This window comes from Gobio gobio (assembly GCF_949357685.1).
Source record: "Gobio gobio genome assembly, chromosome: 7".
NCBI classification, from domain to species: Eukaryota; Metazoa; Chordata; class Actinopteri; order Cypriniformes; family Gobionidae; genus Gobio; species Gobio gobio.
The window spans coordinates 56,353,684-56,375,569 of record NC_137103.1 but is presented as its reverse complement, the minus strand read 5'-3'; the positions used below and the strand labels follow the sequence as shown (position 1 = coordinate 56,375,569).

The 21,886-nt window shown below is 39.8% G+C and overlaps 1 protein-coding gene across 7 annotated transcripts in view; it reads right to left on the bottom strand.

The window, feature by feature from the left end:
• Positions 1-21,886, bottom strand: part of LOC307129174 (uncharacterized protein) — a 47,895-nt gene that overhangs the window by 17,910 nt on the left and 8,099 nt on the right. The window contains exons 3-14 of one of the 7 annotated variants that reach the window (XM_079821380.1): positions 21,761-21,802; positions 14,990-15,046; positions 13,109-13,165; positions 11,557-11,583; positions 11,414-11,464; positions 8,768-8,809; positions 4,962-4,988; positions 4,828-4,860; positions 2,792-2,854; positions 1,314-1,343; positions 1,257-1,277; positions 80-130 (exon numbers count right to left, since the gene is read on the bottom strand). In XM_079821380.1, the coding sequence (XP_079677506.1) occupies positions 80-130; positions 1,257-1,277; positions 1,314-1,343; positions 2,792-2,854; positions 4,828-4,860; positions 4,962-4,988; positions 8,768-8,809; positions 11,414-11,464; positions 11,557-11,583; positions 13,109-13,165; positions 14,990-15,046; positions 21,761-21,802 (501 nt within the window). Of the gene's footprint in view, positions 1-79; positions 131-1,256; positions 1,344-2,791; positions 2,855-4,827; positions 4,861-4,961; positions 4,989-8,767; positions 8,810-11,413; positions 11,465-11,556; positions 11,584-13,108; positions 13,166-14,989; positions 15,047-21,760; positions 21,803-21,886 lie in introns of all 7 variants that reach the window. The other 6 variants (XM_079821381.1, XM_079821379.1, XM_079821382.1 and 3 more) reach the window with 6 other exon arrangements.

Here is a 21,886-nt window from a genome sequence, read left to right as displayed (position 1 = left end):
ACACACAACACACACATCACACACATCAGCAGGTTTTCATGCTGTCAGCCTCCATTACAGAAAGTGGGTGGTGTCAGACCTTTCACTGCTACATCAATATCCACGGGTTCCTCTTCTACAACACTGGGATCTGAGAAAAACACACACATTTCTTCCTCAATATGACAATATGATAAACACTCGGACACAGTGGCTATATTCTCACATCCAAAATAATCATTTGATTGTTATTTTCATCACTATAATGCATGTTCAACCAATTTCTCATTACTGTGATATGTTCTTAAGTTTTTAATTCCTATTATAATTATGAATTATTATTTTATTGAAAAGTGATGAATCATTAGACTCTTACAATAATAATACAATACAATACAATAATGTATTATTAATAATTGTAATAATACAATTACAATACAATAATGATCTTAAATCAACAAACATTAGCAGCAGGTCAACAAATAATGTACAGACATTTAAAAATAATATTTGAGTATAAAAACCTTAACAGCCTTAATTTTTATGCTAAATATAATTATTTTTCTTTTGATTATTGGGCGACTCAATTATTATATTGTGACATTATTTTCATCACAAATATTAAAAAAATAACTTATTTAAAAAGTTTTTTATGCTACATGTATATTTTTTTCTTTTAATTATGGGGTGACATCATGTGACCCAATTTGTACATTGTGACATTATTTCCATAACAAAATTTAATAAAAAAAAAAAGTTTTTATGCCAAATATAATATTTTTTTTATATTTAATTATAGGGAGGCGTGGCCCAATTGTTGTAATGTGACATTATTTTCATACCAAAATATTATAAAAAACGTATTTCTTTACGCCAAATATAATATTTTTTCCCCTTTTGATTATGGGGTAACACGTGAACCAATTATTATATTGTGACATTATTTTCATGATAAACTATTAAAAAAAGAACAGGTTTAAAACTTTTTTTTTAATGCTAAATATATATATATATAAAAAGACATTTATTGTATAATTATTGTATTTGGGTCATGTTAGTGTATATTCTTGACAGGCTTCATGAGATTCACCCAGTGTCTATACTGGTATTACAGTAGATAATGTCAGGTAGACTATTCTAAGACAGTGTGTCAGTGTTTATTTCAGAATTTATTGTCTAAAATCAGCAGAAATGAAGTCATCTGAGCTTTTGTTGTAATTTTGTTGTAAGAGTTCCATTGAGCATGTTTGTGTTTGAGTCTCCAGAGAGAAACACACCTGTTACACCTGTTACACCTGCTCCTGCTCCTGCTTCTGCTCCTGCTCCTGCTTCACCTTCTGCTTCTGCTTCTGCTTCACCTTCACCTGCAACACAAGCTCATTTGACTGACTGGACACTGGAAAGCCTGCGTTCACCAGTCCAGCTTCACCACTGGACCCTCACAGGTGAGAGATGGTTATATTATAACATCATTATAACATATAGTCATTTCATTAGTCCGGCATTCACGTCGCTACATTACACTCTAAAAAATGCTGGGTTAAAAACATACCATTTGCTAAAAACAAAGCAATTGGATTGTTTTAACCCAGCGATTGGGTTGTTTTAAGCAAACATTAAACCCAATCGCTGGGTTAAACAACCCAATCGCTGGGTTAAACAACCCAATCGATGGGTTAAACAACCCAATCGCTGGGTTAAAACAACCCAATCGCTGGGTTAAAACAACCCAATCGCTGGGTTAAACAACCCAATCGCTGGGTTCAAACAACCCAATCGCTGGGTTAAAACAACCCAATCGCTGGGTTAAAACAACCCAATCGCTGGGTTCAAACAACCCAATCGCTGGGTTAAACAACCCAATCGCTGGGTTAAACAACCCAATCGCTGGGTTAAAACAACCCAATCGCTGGGTTCAAACAACCCAATCGCTGGGTTCAAACAACCCAATCGCTAGGTTAAAACAACCCAATCGCTAGGTTCAAACAACCCAATCGCTGGGTTCAAACAACCCAATCGCTGGGTTAATCAACCCAATCGCTGGGTTCAAACAACCCAATCGCTGGGTTAAAACTACCCAATCGCTGGGTTCAAACAACTCAATCGCTGGGTTCAAACAACCCAATCGCTGGGTTAAAACTACCCAATCGCTGGGTTAAAACAACTCAATCGCTGGGTTCAAACAACCCAATCGCTGGGTTCAAACAACCCAATCGCTGGGTTAAAACTACCCAATCGCTGGGTTCAAACAACCCAATCGCTGGGTTAAAACAACCCAATCCCTGGGTTAAAACAACCCAATCGCTGGGTTCAAACAACTCAATCGCTGGGTTGTTTTTAACCCATCACACTGCAAAAAATCCCTTTTTGTCTGTTTTTCCAGCACAAATATCTAAACCTTCTCAAATCAAGACACACTTACTGGAGAAGAGAACTGATGAAGATATTAAACGCACTTTTATAAGGTGTTTGAACACTGATGTGAGAACAACCAGCCTATAATGGTAAAAATCCACTCACTCGTTTTTTGTTTTGTTTTGTTTATAATTCCCATAAATCAAAAGCAGTCTCTTCACACCTTAAAAAATGCTGGGTTAAAAGTAACCCAAGTTGGGTTGAAAATGGACTAACCCAGCAATTGGGTTGTTTTAACCCAGTGGTTGGGTTAAATGTTTGCTTAAAACAACCCAATTGCTGGGTTAGTCCATTTTCAACCCAACTTGGGTTACTTTTAACCCAGCATTTTTTAGAGTGTTCATGCGAGCTGCTTCAGAAGCAAAAATGCATAATGTGTATGATATTTGCTCTTTACCTTCGGCCGGTTCCTCTTGCGCTGGTTCTTCCTCTTCTTTTACAGCTTCCTTTGGTGTGATTTCTGACAAAGACAAACGGATCTATTCAGATTTTTACTTCATATTTCTGTCTCGTTTTCCAGCACAGATATCTAAACATTCTTACATCAAGACACATTTACTGGAGAAGTGAAATGATTGACGACATTAAGTCTTGTTTGTTAAAAAAATCATCAAAATTAAGGGAGTTTATTCCAATGGAGTAAAATAATCTTAATTCAAAGGGAAAACAAGACTCTATTGGCAGATATTTGTTCTTGTTTTGACTCAATTTTGATGATTTTTTCACATAACAAGCCTTAATATCTTCAGTCATGTCACTTCTCCAGTTAATGTGTCTTGATTTAAGAATGTTTATATATTTGTGCTGGAAAACCAGACAGAAACACTGAGGAAGAGCATCATTTTTACAGTGTATGTTTATAAGAATGAAGTGTTTTCATAGTGTTTGGATTATAATTATTTTTTTATGAGCTGCATACATCATCTGAAAGATGAATAAATAATCTTTCATTGATGTATGGTCAATATTTAGCCGAACTATTGGTAAATCTGGAATCTGAGGGTGAAAAAACATCTACACATTGAGAAAATCTCCTTTAAAGTTCATCAAATGAAGTCCTCAGCAATGCATATTACTACTAATAATAACTTTATGATATATTTACGGTTGGAAATTTACAAAATATCTTCATGGAACATGATCTTAATATCCTAATGGTTTTTGGCATAAAAGAAAAATGGATAATTTTGACCCGTACGATGTATTGTTACCGTAATACACCCGTGAGACGCAGGACGGGTCACATATGGTGTCCAAAGTCATTATTCTTTCCTGCTTTTTATTATTTTTAATTCTTTTAATAATTTGTTACTCATTGTCTGGGATCACAAGATGTTACAGGCCATATATACATATATTATCATATTCTCTGTAAAAAGTGTCTTTTAGATAAAAATCATGAATTCTTGTTGTCCAAATTAGTGTATTTTTTCTTTTTTTGGGGTAATATTTTAATTTATTTTATTAATAAAAGCCCTAAATAGTCATATTCCTAATTCTACAACATTGAATAGTTTAGAAATAACTTATACAACACCGGTCCTGCGTCTCACGGGTGTATTACGGTAACAATACATCGTACGGGTCAAAATTATACATTTTTCTTTTATGCCAAAAATCATTAGGATTTTAAGATCATGTTCCATGAAATGTCCTACCATAAATATATCATAAATGTATTATTAGTAGTAATATGCATTGCTGAGGACTTCATTTGATGAACTTTAAAGGAGATTTTCTCAATGTGTAGATGTTTTTGCACCCTCAGATTCCAGATTTACAAATAGCTCGGCTAAATATTGACCATACATCAATGAAAGATTATTTATTGAGCCTTCAGATGATCTATAAATCTAAAAAACAAAACAAAAAAAAGACCAGTTTTGTGGTCCAGGGTTACATATATATTATAAAACTGTGTCCATAAATCTAGCGTCAACTCTGTTACCGTGCCATACTTTGCCTTTAAATGAGTGGAATTATCTCGCATGTGAGATACAGGAAATTATGTCACATATTGATAAGATCTGAAGCAATGAAAGGTGTGTGTGTGTGCTCTCTGAGAAGATGATATTATGTTTAAAAGTCTTTTAAGTGGAGCTTTTGGCTAAAAAGTTTAACATTGTCAACTCTGTTACCAATGTTATTTCCACACATCTGTAACAGAGCTGACAAACAATACTATACAGAAAAGGAAATAACTTGTCTTTGGTAAACACTGAATTATTACAATGTAATACGTTTTCATGTATTAAGTAATGTGCTGAGAGTTATAGTTTAACTGTGGTCATAAAGGGTTCATAACAATGCATTGTTTCTATGGAACAAATCAAAGTCAAGTTTATATACGACGTCAAAGTGTGGCTTTGGCCAGATGGAACTGTGAGATACAGAAGATAAGATGGAACTGTGAGATAAACGAATAAAAGTCACCTTGTTCAGTCTCTTCAGTCGGCGGATCCGCTTCTGAAAAACCAAAGCAGGCACGAATTCAACTTAAAATAGTCTTACAACAGCCACAACATTATATAAACCTTCTGCTAATATGAAAGAAAGAGCCTGTGAACCTGTTTCTGCTGCATCGCCGCCTTCATCTGTAGAACAAAACACACTGATCAGGACTGTGTGTGTGTGTGTGTGTGTGTGTGTGTGCGTGTGTGTGCGTGTGTGTGTGTGTGTGTGTGTGTGTGTGTGTGTGTGTGTGTGTGTGTGTGTGTGTGTGTGTGTGTGTGTGTGTGTGTGCATAAAAATTGCATTTTCCTGAGATGTTGATTTATAACAAACAATTTGAAAGAGTTTTTGTTGTGTTGGTTTTATTTCTTTGGTTTTATTCTTTATATTCATTTAGTTTTGTTTAAACTTGGGGTCTGACTCTGTTTTACTGTGTTTTGAATTTAATATTTTTTCATGTCATTACATTGTTTAGAGCATAAGAAACAAATGGAAAAATATATCTGCAAGCAGCAATACCAGGGCCAAGTGCAAATAAGAAGACAAGAAATGCCAAAATGGCTGAGAGTGTCAGATAAACGGCAGCAATGAGATGATTTTATATTTCAGGAATTTCATATTTTGTTCTATTATAGCGCCACCAAGAGGCTTAATCCCACTATTTTTTTGATGTGTCCTCGGAGTGAGCCCATACATGTGTGTGTCAATTTTGGTGAAAACATCTCATTTCGTTTTGGAGACATTTATGTGAAAAAACACGTAAACAATGACTGACCCCTGACTTTGATTGGATTTTACTCCCCCTTACTATCAATATTTTGACATTTGGGCATTAGTGTTTAGCTATCGACCTATGTTTCTGAACTTCTGACGCTGGTTTCGTCTCGATGGGACTAGCAGTTTCAAAAATATCAGCTAACGTTTTATAATCGCTAAATTATAAAACTGCACAAACCATACGCCAAAACCTGGCAAGTCTGGTATCGTTGGACTCGGCAAGGATTCAGGAGACAAGAAAAGTTACTCCCATGAAAATAAGTCAAGCACACCCAAAGTTATAAGCGTTTGAAAAAACATCCTCCACTAGGTGGCGCTGTTTTGAAACTTCTCAGGCTCCTTCAGGGCATCGAGCTGATGACCCATACCGAGTTTCATAACAATCCGTTCATAAGTTCACTAAAATACAGCATTTTAGCACATAATTCAAAATGGCCGACAGCCAAAATGAGACCCCTTTTATGATTTTTGGAGAAACGGTTCAGAAGTTATAAGCAAAAACAGGCATTTTCGTATCTCCGGACCAGTAGGTGGCGCTGAGCCGAAACGCTGCATGTAGCCTCAGGTCATGCTTGTGATGACATGTACCAAGTTTGGTTTTAATACGATAAAGTGTTGCGGAGATATTGCCTTAAAGGGTTAGTTCACCCAAAAATGAAAATTCTGTCAGTGGAGGAGTGAGACAGCTCTCAGATTTCATCAAAAATATACTAAATTATGTTCCGAAGATGAACGAAGGTCTTACATGGTTGGAACAACATGAGGGTGAGTAATTACTGACAGAATTTTCATTTTTGGGTGAACTAACCCTTTAAGTGTGTGTTCGCAACCGCTACGTCAAATTTGTTTGCGTGTTTATCAAAAACGTGAAGATGATCTGGTTCAATTTTTTGGGGAAAATCAGAGCTACGGCCTAGGAGGAGTTAGCAAAAGTAGGTTTTTCGGTTAATCAAAAATGGCGGGAAAATGTTCAAGATGGAATCAAGACAATCAAATTGTCTTGAGCCAAGGAATCAGAGGAATTTTGTCTCTATCCCTTAGGGATCAAAAGTTATTAGCATAAACATGAGTGAAACTTTGGACAGGTGGTGGCGCTAGAAGGATTGTTTTAGAGACTCCAAAATTGGTGTGATTAATGTTGGGCCAGTCCTCTATCTGTGTGCCAAATTTCATAACTTTCCCGCAAACGGTTCTATGGGCTGCCATAGACTCCAATGGTGGAATAATAATAATAATAAGAAGAAATCTAACGATTTCAGTGCTTCGGTGCTTGACCCCTAATAAAACATTTTTGAAAAATTATATTTTATTCATATGTTATGATGTGTCCTCTGTAGTTGACACCAGGACTCAGTTGTTTAAAACATAAAATGACATGAAACTGCATGTATAGGCAAAATAAATGGGATTTATTTTTCATTCACCAATCAATTTTTAGGTTTCAAACTTTGTTTAAAGATGATTCTGAACTATGTTATGAAAGATCATATTTCCATAAGAGTGCTAAACATTAATGTCAGCCGTTTTTAAAGACCAAGAAGTTGTTGTTGTCCTGGTGAAACAAACGTTATTTGTTTACGTTAAAACGCAAGGATATTTATATGCAATTCAAAAATCCTAAATTTAGGACAGAATATTTCTTTGTGTGCACACGACCAATTTGAATTGTCAACATAAAACATAACATTTAAAAAAAAAATTTTTTTTAAAGAGCCACTATTGTGCTATTTTAACTGTTCCTCGTGTTGTGTTGTTTTAACAGATTCACATGCATCCAATGTCAAAAAACACTTTCATATTCTCATAATATACATTGCAGCATCAGCTCTGTTCTCACAGCGTCTCTAAACCCCGCCTTTCTGGAGATTCCTCTGCTCTGATTGGTCAGATGAATCTGTTGTGATTGGTCTAAAGCGTCCAGTGCGTGCGAGCGGAAACGAAAAGCTCATTAGCATATCTGAATTTCAGCACATGAAACACGATTTCGTTTGTTCTTTATTTATCTGAACTTTGCAGACATTTCACATTCACAACTCCGTGAAAGTTAATATGCGAAAGAGTTTAATATATCGTAATTTTGACGTTTTATATCATGAATTTATATTTATAAGTTAAAAATAATAATTATATCATGGCCATTATTTTCTACAATTTTCCACAATTTTTGACAGTCATAATTATGGCTTAGTATGTCAGCACTTCGACTTTTATCTCATAATTATGACTTAATTATGTCAATTAATATGTAATCATTTGACATTATATCATAATTTTGACTTTATATCATAATTTTGACTTTTATGTCACAATTGACTTTTTAATCTCATAATTAGTATGTCATAATTTTGGCTTTATATCATAATTTTGACGGTCATAATTATGGCTTAATATGTTATAACTTTGACTTTTATCTCATAATTATGATTTAGTCATAATAAGTATGTCATCATTTTAACGTTATGTCATAATTTGGATTTTTTATATCACAATTTTGACTATTTAATCTCCTAATTATGATTTATTCATAATAAGTATGTCATAATTAATATGTAATCATTTGACATATCATAATTTTTACTTTTTTATATCATAATGACAAATCAATTATAAGTTCCTACATCATAATTTCATAATTATTATTTATTCATAAATAGTATGTCATCATTTTGACATATCATAATTTGGACTTTTATCTCATAATTATGACTTAATTATGACATAATTAATATGTACTTAATATTTATTTAATATTTAGACTTTTTATGTCACTATTGACTTTTTAATCTCATAATTAGTATGTCATAATTTTGGCTTTAAGTCATAATTTTGACTGTTTTTGTAACAATTTTGAAAGTTAATATGCGGAAGAGTATAATAGGGGCACTTTGAGTTAAAAACAAACACTTTTAGAAGAAAAAAAGAGCCCAGCATTATAAGCGTAGAGGAAAAACTAAATAAGGGAGGAGTTTGGGAAGAAAACGTCCCAAATACCTTTTTTGGGGAAGCAATTTGAGAATGCCACAAAGATGGACTGCCAAAGGACTGGCCACAAGTGTCAAAACAACACACACACACACACACACACTCCGAGCAGAGCTAGCGGAAAGACATGTAGCGTGACGTGTGTGTGTGTGTGTGTGTTTACCTGCTTCAGCGGGAGCGGCTTCTTCAACAGGTTCCTCTTCAGCTGAGGGAGCAGAAGCAGAGTCATGTGATCATATCTGGTCATGTGATCATATCTGGTCATGTGATCATATCTGCTCATGTGATCATATCTGCTCATGTGATCATATCTGGTCATGTGATCATATCTGCTCATGTGATCATATCTGCTCATGTGATCATATCTGCTCATGTGATCATATTATCTGCTCATGTGATCATATCTGGTCATGTGATCATATCTGGTCATGTGATCATATTATCTGCTCATGTGATCATATCTGCTCATGTGATCATATCTGGTCATGTGATCATATTATCTGGTCATGTGATCATATCTGGTCATGTGATCACATCAGTCCTGCAGCAAACCCGTGTTTCTGCATCAGCTGCTGACTCTTACCCAAACGGCCAAATATGAATAGTCAGAACCGCATTATTATTATTACAGGCTTCTCAGGCCAATGAGTTTATGAGTTTTCCAGGCCTTCGCATCTCATAAAGGCTGAACTCAGACACTTCTGGACCAAAGATGGTTTACGGCTGAGCATAACTACAATACAACACATTTCAATATCATAATAAGTATGTCGTCATTTTGACGTTATATCATCATTTTATGACACAAATTAATTAAAAATAATTATATCATGGCCATTATTGTCAGTATTTTGACTTCATATCATAATTTTTGACTGTCATAATTATGGCTTAGTATGTCATAACTTTTATCTCATAATTATGACTTAATTATGTCAATTAATATGTAATAATTTTGACGTTATATAATTTTGATTTTTATGTCACAATTGACTTTTTAATCTCATAATTAGTATGTCATAATTTTGACGTTATATCATAATTTAGACTTTTTATATCACAATTTCAACTTTTTAATCTCATAATTAGTTTGTCATAATTTTGGCTTTATATCATAAATTTGACTGTCATAATTATGACTTAGTATGTTATAACTTTGACTTTTATCTCATAATTAGGACTTTTTAATCTCATAATTATGATTTATTCATAATAAGTATGTCATCATTTTAATGTTATATCACAATTTTGACTTTTTAATCTCATAATTATGATTTATTCACAATAAGTATGTCATCATTTTAATGTTATATCACAATTTTGACTTTTTAATCTCATAATTATGATTTATTCACAATAAGTATGTCATCATTTTGACGTTATCATAATTTTGACTTTTTATAGCATTATGACATAAATTAAGGATAATTAATTAACTATATCATGGCCATTATTGTCATCATTTTGGCATTATATCATAACTTACATCATACATTTTTACTTTTTTTATAACAATTTCAACTTTTTCCTCTCATAATCAGGATTTATCCATAACTAGTGTCGTCATTTTGACGTTATATCATAATTTTATGACAAATTAATAAATAAAAAAATTATATCATGGCCATTATTGTCATAATTTTGACTTCATATCATAATTTACTTAATTATGTCATAATTAATATGTAATAATTTTGACTTCATATCATAATTTTGACTTTGTCACCATTTGTCACCATGTCACTCATAATTATGATTTACTCATAATAAATATGTCATAATTTTGACGTCATCTCATAATTGACTTAATTATGTCATGATTAATATGTAATCATTTATTGACTACGTCATAATTTTGACTTTTTATATCATGAATTTATATTTATAAATTAAAAATAATTATATCATGGTCATTATTTTCATAATTTTTACTTTCTTATCATAATTTTTGACTGTCATAATTATGGCTTAGTATGTCATAATTCATATGTAATCATTTGACATATAATTTTGACTTTTTTATATCATTATGACAAATCAATTATAAGTTCCTACATCATAATTTTGACTTTTATCTCATAATTATGACTTAATTATGTCATAATTAATATGTACTTAATATTTCGACTTTTTAATCTCATAATTAGTATGTCATCCTTTTGGCTTTATATCATAATTTTGACTTTTTTTGTAACAATTTTGACATTATAATCTCATAATCAGGATTTATCCATAATTAGTATGTTGTCAAGGCGTTTCCATGATTCTTTCAGACCTTTTTTATTTTTATTTTTGAATACATTAGTGTCCAAAAGTGACGTCCAGGAAAATTGACATCTTCACACTTTATTCAAACATTATTATTATTATTATTATTATTATTATTATTATTATTATTATTAAATGATTTTGTAGTCATATTGTGTAGTTGGGATGGGAGTCGATTGTTTTATTTGTGATAATAACGCAATAAAACATACAAAAAGAAACCCATTCAAAAACAATAAAGTACCAGCAAAATATTAATAACTGATTATTTGGTAGTCAATCTATGTTTTTTTGTTCATAGTAAAATAAAACCTGCAGCTGGAGTTTGTATTTTCTCGCAAATAATTTTGTCGGATAAATACCTAAACCAAGTTCTTCCCTCATATTTAAAATATATAAAAAATGTCAAATATCTTCCTCATATTTTGATGGTTTAATTGGACGTGACTTTTGGCCACTGCTGTATATCTGTACTGTCCTATGACTGATGATAATATTAATATATGAAATATGAATTGTGTAGTGTGTCAGTGATATTGACCTGCTGGAGTTGCTGCTTCATCAGATGTGGGCGGCTCGTCCTCGGCAGCATCTGAGATACAAACACACACAGCTCAAGCGCTTCAGACGTGGCAGATGTGTGTGTGTGTGTGTGTGTGTGTTTATAGTAGTGTAAACCTGTACCTGGCTCAGGGTTTGTCTCGTCAGGCTCTATTAACAACACAAAACACAATAAATCACAATATGTCAAGGTGTATTATTATAGTCAAGTCAAGTCAACTTTATTTATATAGCGCTTTTAACAATGTAGATTGTTTCAAAGCAGCTTTACAGTGTTAAACAGGAAAATAATGCAGCATAATTTTATTCAGCTGTATAGCCATTCTGGAGAAAACGCTGATGTCATCAGTTCAATTATCATACAGTGACAGTGTGGGCTTTAGATCAATAATTAGATCAGTAATTTAGTTTATATGGTTAATTTAGTTTAATAATTAGATTTATTTCGATGTTTAGTTGAAAAATTTCGTGTTTATTATACAGATGATGAGTACGCATCCTGTATGAATGCAGCTATATTACCCTGCAAAATATCCTGATTATTAATAATCATTGACGTCTTTTATTAATTAAACTGCATATTGCATTACTATTGTAATATACTCTCCATCATTGTCCGACTCCGGTTTGATCATTATGCTGCGTTCACACCAAACGCGAATAGAGCGGCAAAATCGCGTCTAGTTTCACGTGCAAACATTTTGAATGCATTCGCGAGTCCGCAGCGAGTTGGACGCACGTAGAAATCGAGCGCTGGAAGCGAAATTGACGCGCGTTCAAGGCACTCCAGGAGAAATATGTCATAAAACACCTCTCTGTCTCTTTTCATTTTCATTAAAAATATATATTAAACATTAATAGCCACACAAATGTGGTCCAGGCAACTCCTACATTATCTTCACTGCATGTATATTTAAATATCCTTAAAATATAAAGTTATGAAACTTCTCTTTGCCCTCAGTCAAAACGATTTGGCAGAAAACAAATTATAGATTCATGAGAGCAAAGATCGTCCGTTAGATCTACACAAGATGCACCACTACAGGCCATCAGAGCAGCAGCAGACGGCAGAAGGACTGGCCGAGGAAAGGCTGCTCTCGCCGGGGTTAATGAGCGCTGAGCGCCGCTGATCGCCTGGATCTCACAACTCCAAAAACACAAGATTAGTTTTTTAAATATGCGCTCTCTTTATAAATAAACCACATATTTGAGCTTTAAACAACTACATTCTCACCTGAAAAAGTCTTAAAACGACATTTTGTGACACAATAGTTGTATTTTTAAATTATGCAGGGTTTCTCATACACGTCACTTTACCACGTGACCGCAGCGAGCAGGCTCCTGATTGGTTAACGCGGCGCGAATTGACGCCAAAGTTCACATTTTTCAACTCGGCATCAGACGCGAATTCGCTTCAAACGCGTGAATGCACAAAAGCAACACTCGTGTGTAACGCACTTATCGCGCAAGACGGTCAATTTGCGTCATTCGTGTGAACTGGACGCGCGAATGAGGCGGATTCGCGTCCTTCGCGCCGTGCGAAACGCGCCTTCCACGCCGCGGGACCTCCAGACGCGCGTCAACGCGCCTTTCCATTGACTTAACACTGAATTCACTCGCGCCAGACGCTCTATTCTCGTTTGGTGTGAACGCAGCATCAGAGTGTGTGTCTGACCTGCAGGAGCTGCGGCTTCATCCACGGCTTCTTCAGGCGCAGGATCAGCGTCTCCAGCTGTAACGGCACAATCACAGTCAGACCTCATTCTTCTCTAACACACAGGGTTGCCTACTTTTAAGCTCAGGTTGGAGTGAGATTTTCACTCCAGTTGAGGGGCTGACGGTAAATCGATTTCGATTTCAGTATCAGTTCATAGCCTACTGTACATATAAGGATGTGTACGTTATTAAAGCTACACTGTGTAACTTTTTTAGTTTATTCTTAGCTAAAAACACTTAGTTCTTTCAAAAATATATGTGCTCATTAATGTATATTTACTTCTTTCAAGTAATAAAGTATTCTCGTAAGTTTATAATATGCCATTGTAAACACATACGGGTGAGGGTTCGACTGCGGGTCGCCATGTTGCTCCTCCATCTTGAAAGTACATTAGCCAAAGAGGGACATTCCCGTAAATTCAAACTTCGCCTTTGGCGTTTTAACACTCGATGGCAGCGTGACGAATGTGGACGAGGTCGAGCTGGAAGCCATGTTAATCTTGGACTAAATCGGCCACCGTAGGAGTTAAAACGAAATCGGAATTGAGAGGAACAGAAACTAATATTCACTGGATGGTCATATACAAGTTCACCACTAGATGGAGGAAAATATCACACAGTGTAGCTTTAAAATCAGCAAGCAGGGGATAAGTGTTGGAAGATCCGTCTATGCCTTGATATGTTTTGTTAATATTTTTTTTATAATATGCATAATTTTGATAAATGTTGTGGAAAAGAAAAGAAACAGCAAAAAAAACTGCTATTTAGCGAAACAATTATTAAAAAAAAAATTTTAAACTGAGAAGTAAATGCCCAATGTGACATATGTAACATAAAAAATGTATCATAAACACCCAATCTCACATTACAGATCTTTCACAAGGAGGGTTTGTATTTCAAAAACATCTGCAGAAACATGTTACAAGTGGTCCATTAAGCCTGTTTTATATGCCCCATCATTTTCCTATAGAGACAGAGCGTATTTAGGCCACGCCCACACCGGGGGGGAAACAATCCAACGCTCTCCATTGACTTTGCATTGCGTGAGGCGGCCTCATTGTCATTTCGGACTTATAACAAAAAACAGAACAATGTCTCAAAGCGGATATGTGACAAAGTGTACAGCAAACAAGCTAAACAACACAGACATAAGTTTTTATAAGCTGTCGACCCAAAAAAACTTTTTAAGGAGACTAAAGTGGATAAAGGCAGTAAAACGTGACGCTTCAGCTGAAGAATGGGGACATTTTGGGATCCTGACACTCAGTGTGTCTCAGTTTGTCTATGTGTGCAGTAAATATGTTTATCACTGTTAAGTCAAATATCCAAATGTCAGTTTTATATATGATATTTCCTGTCGCTGATTACGTTCTCCTCTAGTGTGTGTACTTCTCAGTGTAATATAACGTGTCTCAATCCACTTTTTTGTCCTTAAACGCTCGTTTTTTGGGTCAATAGCTTTTGGTTGTGGGTTTTGTTTAGCTTGTTTGCTGTACACTTTGTCACATATCAGCTTTTAGACATTGTTCTGTTTTTTGTTATAAGTCCGAAATGACAAGGATGCCGCTTCACGCAATGCAAAGTCAATGGAGGGCGTTGGATTGTTTTCCCCCCAGTGGGCGTGGCCTTCAGATTATGACGCGTGTCGCTCTGTCTCTATGAGGATAAGTTGGTCCGGGTTCTTATGGGTTAAGTTGGGCAGAGTGAGACAGAGTCTGAAATGCGTGAGAGTTGGCAACCCTGTGTGTAACACGTGGCTTCTCGCTCGTGCCTGGGGCGCAACACAACCTTTGGCTCAGCTTTCCCCAAATGCACAGGTGATGATAAATCAGATACTCACGCTGCGCTTCGGCCTCATCACTGGAATCAGCCGGTAAATTTTCCTTGGCTGCGGCGTCTGCGTATGATATACAATATACATGTTACATGTCGAGACAGTTTCTACCATTACATCAGAAACATGCAGTGAGTTTATCAAGAACAAACCTGTTACAGGCCCATCGTATCACACATGAGCCCTTCAGTACACTAAACACCGATCAGGCATAACATTAGGACCTAATATTGAGGCATGGACTCCACTGAAGGTGTGCTGTGGTCTCACCAAGATGTTATAAGTCCTGTAAGTTGCGATTTGTTTGTTCCGCACATCCCACAGATGCTCGATTGGATTGAGATCTGGGGAATTCGGAGGCCAAGACAATGAAACCGTTTCCATGAAAGGCTGGACATGGGCTCAACAATGCTTAGGTAGGTGAGTCGCGTCAAAGTCACATGATGGAGGACCCAAGGTTTCCCAGCAGAACATTGCACAAAGCATCACTGCCTCCAACCCCACGCCTTCACTTTAAAAAATGCTGGGTTAAAAATAACCCAAGTTGGGTTGAAAATGGACAAACCCAGCGGTTGGGTTGTTTTAACCCAGTGAATGGGTTGTTTTAACCCAGCGGTTGGGTTAAATGTTTGCTTAAAGGAACACTCCACCGTTTTTAGAAATAGAGCTTATTCAACTTCTTTCCTACATTTAGATATCTGGGCAAATGCATTTTAGTCTCAGTGCATGCATTGCTTTAGTTTAGGAGGGTCGCCGCTAGCTTAGCTTAGCATAATGAATGGAATCCTCTGTTGCCCCCCCCCCACCTAATTACTTCTTGGGGCCTGCGTATTCACAACGAGTACAAATAGCGATGCAGATTAAGACTAGGCCATTTCCTAGGCAGATATTGACTTGGGACTATATTATGGGGAAGCACAGGCGAAGCACTGCTACTTGAGCGCAGAGATATCACACAACACAACACCCTGTGGCCGGTTCTCCACTGGTCCTTCATGACCCTGTGGCCGGTTCTCCACTGGTCCTTCATGACCCTGTGGCCGGTTCTCCACTGGTCCTTCATGACCCTGTGGCCGGTTCTCCACTGGTCCTTCATGACCCTGTGGCCGGTTCTCCACTGGTCCTTCATTACCCTGTGGCCGGTTCTCCACTGGTCCTTCATTACCCTGTGGCCGGTTCTCCACTGTTCCTTCATGACCCTCTGGCCAGTTCTCCACTGGTCCTTCATGACCCTGTGGCCGGTTCTCCACTGGTCCTCCATGACCCTGTGGCTGGTTCTCCACTGTTCCTTCATGACCCTGTGGCCGGTTCTCCACTGGTCCTTCATGACCCTGTGGCCGGTTCTCCACTGGTCCTTCATTACCCTGTGGCCGGTTCTCCACTGGTCCTTCATGACCCTGTGGCCGGTTCTCCACTGGTCCTTCATGACCCTGTGGCCGGTTCTCCACTGGTCCTCCATGACCCTGTGGCTGGTTCTCCACTGGTCCTTCATGACCCTGTGGCCGGTTCTCCACTGGTCCTTCATTACCCTGTGGCCGGTTCTCCACTGTTCCTTCATGACCCTCTGGCCAGTTCTCCACTGGTCCTTCATGACCCTGTGGCCGGTTCTCCACTGGTCCTCCATGACCCTGTGGCTGGTTCTCCACTGTTCCTTCATGACCCTGTGGCCGGTTCTCCACTGGTCCTTCATGACCCTGTGGCCGGTTCTCCACTGGTCCTTCATTACCCTGTGGCCGGTTCTCCACTGGTCCTTCATGACCCTGTGGCCGGTTCTCCACTGGTCCTTCATGACCCTGTGGCCGGTTCTCCACTGTTCCTTCATGACCCTGTGGCCGGTTCTCCACTGGTCCTTCATGACCCTGTGGCCGGTTCTCCACTGGTCCTTCATGACCCTGTAGCTGGTTCTCCACTGGTCCTTCATGACCCTGTGGCCGGTTCTCCACTGGTCCTTCCTTGGAGCACTTTTGATAGAGACTGACCACTGCAGACCGGGAACACACCACAAGAGCTGCCATTTTGGAGATGCTCTGACCCAGTCCTCTAGTCGTCACAATCTGGCCCTTGTCAAACTCGCTCAAATCTTTACGCTTGCCCATTTTTCCTGCTTCTAACACATCAACTCTGAGGACGAAATGTTCACTTGCTGCCCTTATATATCCCACCCACTAACAGATCATCAGTGTACCGGTCATAATGTTATGCCTGATCGGTGTGTACATTACCAGCTCACAAACATCAGAAACGTCACTGGACAGAACTGAAGAAGGTGGACAGAATAACAAAAGATTGTTGTTTTTCTACACTTCGATGTTTTTCTCAAAGTCGTGTTTTTGTTGTTCAGATAAAGACGATAAAGGTTTTCTAAAGTTCTCCAAAACGCCATTGTGTTCAAATGAACGGCCAACACACACAAAACGTTGTTTCCCGATGAGAACTCACAGATCTCATAATTGAACTAAGCATGTTGAAGAGAGTCAGTAAGTTTCCGCTCTTGGTCATCAGAGAAAGAGATGCTGGTGGACGGCTGACAGATACTCAACCAGTTACTAAACAACAACAGCAACACAACTCCTCTGAATCGGGCCTTTGACAAAACGTTCACTTCTCTGAACAAAGATGAAGCTCAGAACAAGACGTTCCACAGCACAGACTCACACACCCGGCTCAATGGTTTATATGTGGAGAGCCAGAAGTGTGTGCCAACGGCTCGAGCTGCTGGGGAATCAGTAATGATGTGGCCACACGTCTCCAGAGTCACTGGATCAGATCCACTGCTGCAGAACATGAGGCGCTACAGGACGAGCTGCACACTATTCTACAGAAGCACTGGAGGATCTAAAGAGTGAGTGTGTGTGTGTTTGTGTGTGTGTGTGTGTGTGTGTGTGTGTGTGTGTGTGTGTGTGTGTGTGTGTGTGTGTGTGTGTGTGTGCGCGTGTGTGTGTGTGTGTCTGTGTGTGTCTGTGTGTGTCTGTGTGTGTCTGTGTGTGTCTGTGTGTGTGTGTTTGTGTCTGTGTGAGTGTGTGTGTCTGTGTGTGTGTGAGTGTGTGTGTGTGTGTGTGTGTGTGTGTGAGAGAGAGAGAGAGAGAGAAAGTGTGTGTCTGTGTGTGTGTGTGTGTGTGTGTGTGTGTGTGTGTGTGTGTGTGTGTGTCTGTGTGTACTGCTCTAGAGTCCAGTGGTGGCACGCTTTACCCCACTGCTTTGGTGATGTAAGGCTTGGATGAGTGGCTCGGCCATGGAAACCCATTCCCTGAAGCTCTACACACTGTTCTTGAGCTCATCTGAAGGCCACATGAGTTTGGAGGTCTGGAGCTCTTGCAGAAAGTTGGCGACTTCTGTGACCCTCAGCATGTGCTGACCACGCTCTGTGACCCTCAGCATGTGCTGACCCCGCTCTGTGACCCTCAGCATGCGCTGACCCCGCTCTGTGACCCTCAGCATGCGTTGACCCCGCTCTGTGACCCTCAGCATGCGCTGACCCCGCTCTGAGACCCTCAGCATGCGCTGACCCCGCTCTGTGACCCTCAGCATGCGCTGACCTCGCTCTGTGACCCTCAGCATGCGCTGACCCCGCTCTGAGACCCTCAGCATGCGCTGACCCCGCTCTTTGACCCTCAGCATGTGCTGGCCCCGCTCTGTGACCCTCAGCATGCGCTGACCCCGCTCTGAGACCCTCAGCATGCGCTGACCCCGCTCTGTGACCCTCAGCATGCGCTGACCCCGCTCTGAGACCCTCAGCATGTGCTGACCCCGCTCTGTGACCCTCAGCATGCGCTGACCCCGCTCTGTGACCCTCAGCATGCGCTGACCCCGCTCTGAGACCCTCAGCATGCGCTGACCCCGCTCTGTGACCCTCAGCATGCGCTGACCCCGCTCTGTGACCCTCAGCATGCGCTGACCCCGCTCTGTGACCCTCAGCATGCGCTGACCCCGCTCTGTGACCCTCAGCATGCGCTGACCCCGCTCTGAGACCCTCAGCATGCGCTGACCCCGCTCTGAGACCCTCAGCATGCGCTGACCCCGCTCTGAGACCCTCAGCATGCGCTGACCCCGCTCTGAGACCCTCAGCATGCGCTGACCCCGCTCTGTGACCCTCAGCATGCGCTGACCCCGCTCTGAGACCCTCAGCATGCGCTGACCCCGCTCTGTGACCCTCAGCATGCGCTGACCCCGCTCTGTGACCCTCAGCATGTGCTGACCCCGCTCTGTGACCCTCAGCATGCGCTGACCCCGCTCTGTGACCCTCAGCATGCGCTGACCCCGCTCTGAGACCCTCAGCATGCGCTGACCCCGCTCTGAGACCCTCAGCATGCGCTGACCCCGCTCTGAGACCCTCAGCATGCGCTGACCCCGCTCTGAGACCCTCAGCATGCGCTGACCCCGCTCTGTGACCCTCAGCATGCGCTGACCCCGCTCTGAGACCCTCAGCATGCGCTGACCCCGCTCTGAGACCCTCAGCATGCGCTGACCCCGCTCTGAGACCCTCAGCATGCGCTGACCCCGCTCTGAGACCCTCAGCATGCGCTGACCCCGCTCTGTGACCCTCAGCATGCGCTGACCCCGCTCTGAGACCCTCAGCATGCGCTGACCCCGCTCTGTGACCCTCAGCATGTGCTGACCCCGCTCTGTGACCCTCAGCATGTGCTGACCCCGCTCTGTGACCCTCAGCATGCGCTGACCCCGCTCTGTGACCCTCAGCATGCGCTGACCCCGCTCTGAGACCCTCAGCATGCGCTGACCCCGCTCTGAGACCCTCAGCATGCGCTGACCCCGCTCTGAGACCCTCAGCATGCGCTGACCCCGCTCTGAGACCCTCAGCATGCGCTGACCCCGCTCCGTGACCCTCAGCATGTGCTGACCCCGCTCTGAGACCCTCAGCATGTGCTGACCCCGCTCTGAGACCCTCAGCATGCGCTGACCCCGCTCTGTGACCCTCAGCATGCGCTGACCCCGCTCTGAGACCCTCAGCATGCGCTGACCCCACTCTGTGACCCTCAGCATGCGCTGACCCCGCTCTGTGATTTCACTTCGTGGCTGAGTTGCTGTTGTTCCCAATCACTTCCACTAACAGTTGAGTGTGGAATATTTAGTATAATATTTGGACTTATTGCACGTGTCCACCGATCACTTGAGTTCTCTGAGCTCCTGAGAGCAGCCCATTCTTTCTTTTCTAAATGATCAAAATATCGCAAATGTGCATATCGCAATGGCACGCAATATCTGAATGATTTTAATAGGCTACTTCAACATTGTGAAAAGTGTACGTTTTAGGTCGACGCATATGTCAGAGAACAGACTGAGCACACGACTGTTACTCATGTGACTTGCTTGACGTTAAAAAGAGTTATTAAACGTAATAACTTGCGAAAAACAACTCCTTGCATTCTCGTGCTGTCTGACACACACACACCGAAACGTGCGCACAAGCCTATGCCGGCATTATAATGCCATTAATAACCGAGCGCGAGTGAATTTCGTGATTTCGATCGGTTTCATCAACTAATTGCCTGTTTATTTAATAAATAAGAAGCAAACCAGGAACGCCGGGAATGAATTGACGTGCGTAACGAACCCACTGGCCTTGTTTCCGCGGCCTTTGAGTAGCCATAAGGCTGAAACTATAGCGTCTTTCTGTTTTTAATACATTTGTTGAATATACAGTATGTCTTAATTACAGTAGGCCTATTATAGATGATATTTGTGGCTGCACCGGGGTCCGTTATTTACTAGTTCTGAGAACTCCAGAAATGTGGAAAGTTATTAAATAGCTGTAAATATGATTCTTATTTTTTGTTTTTCTTATTATTATTAATAAAAAAAGGGGTATGATCATTCATGCTTTGTACTGTAACTGCAACCTTTCAGTGGGGTAAAGTGCTGAAACCCTTTATACTTTATTGAATGGAAAATATATGAACCAATCAAAACTGACAAAGAATGATAACAAAAAGCTTACACAACAACTCTTGCTTACTGATATGAACAAGTCATTAATCTTTCATCCAAAGCCACATGAAGCATTTTTGAATTTAGAATGATAATTACAACTATTTAATGGACACTTTTCACATTTCTGAAGTGATATAATTGTGGCTGGGTAACCAACATAGATTTAGTGGAAGTATATAGCGGTGAACTACAGCAATATGTATTCTCATTTTCCCCAGTAGCTACAGCTCCATAAAAATAATAAATAAAGTTAATATAGTATCTGTTAAGGACATATTATATTAATAATGCTTGAGTTATACACCTGTGGCCATGAAGGGGTTGAACTCCTGAGAGGCGTCCCAATACTTCTGGCAGGATAGTGTATGTCACAAACGTGCTCGTTAGATCCGAGATATCAAAGCACAAAGTGTTTTTGCAGTGTATTAAAGTGTTATTTTGCCCACCCCCATCAACATCTGTCATTTAATAACTGTGAAACTACAGCAGTGACGTTCATCGCTTTGAGTGATATGAAGTAGATCAGCGGTTCTCAACTGGTTTTGCCTCGGGACACTTTTTTTGTTGGATATCAAGTGGCGACCAAACCGTATTTTATGTCACCTACATCATATTTTCTTTTGTTTTGGGCTGCCTCGGTTTCATTTGACTACACATTTTTTGACATCAACAACGGAGAAGGACATTGGAAGGGTTTCTAACCCCCCCGCCCCCCCTTAAAAGCTGATTATTAATATCCACGATTATCTCGTAGTGTTTAGCATCATTGCTCCCGCTGGCCAGTTGAGAAGCACTGCTGTAAATATCCAGAGATATGAAGCTTATCATCACCTTCATCAGGAGCGGTTGATGCAGGGTCACCTGCCGGAGACTCTGGATATGAGACAGGGAAATTAGCCACCCATATTTATCATATTTATTATGAGCACAAATGGCGCGACAGTGATATGCTGGCCC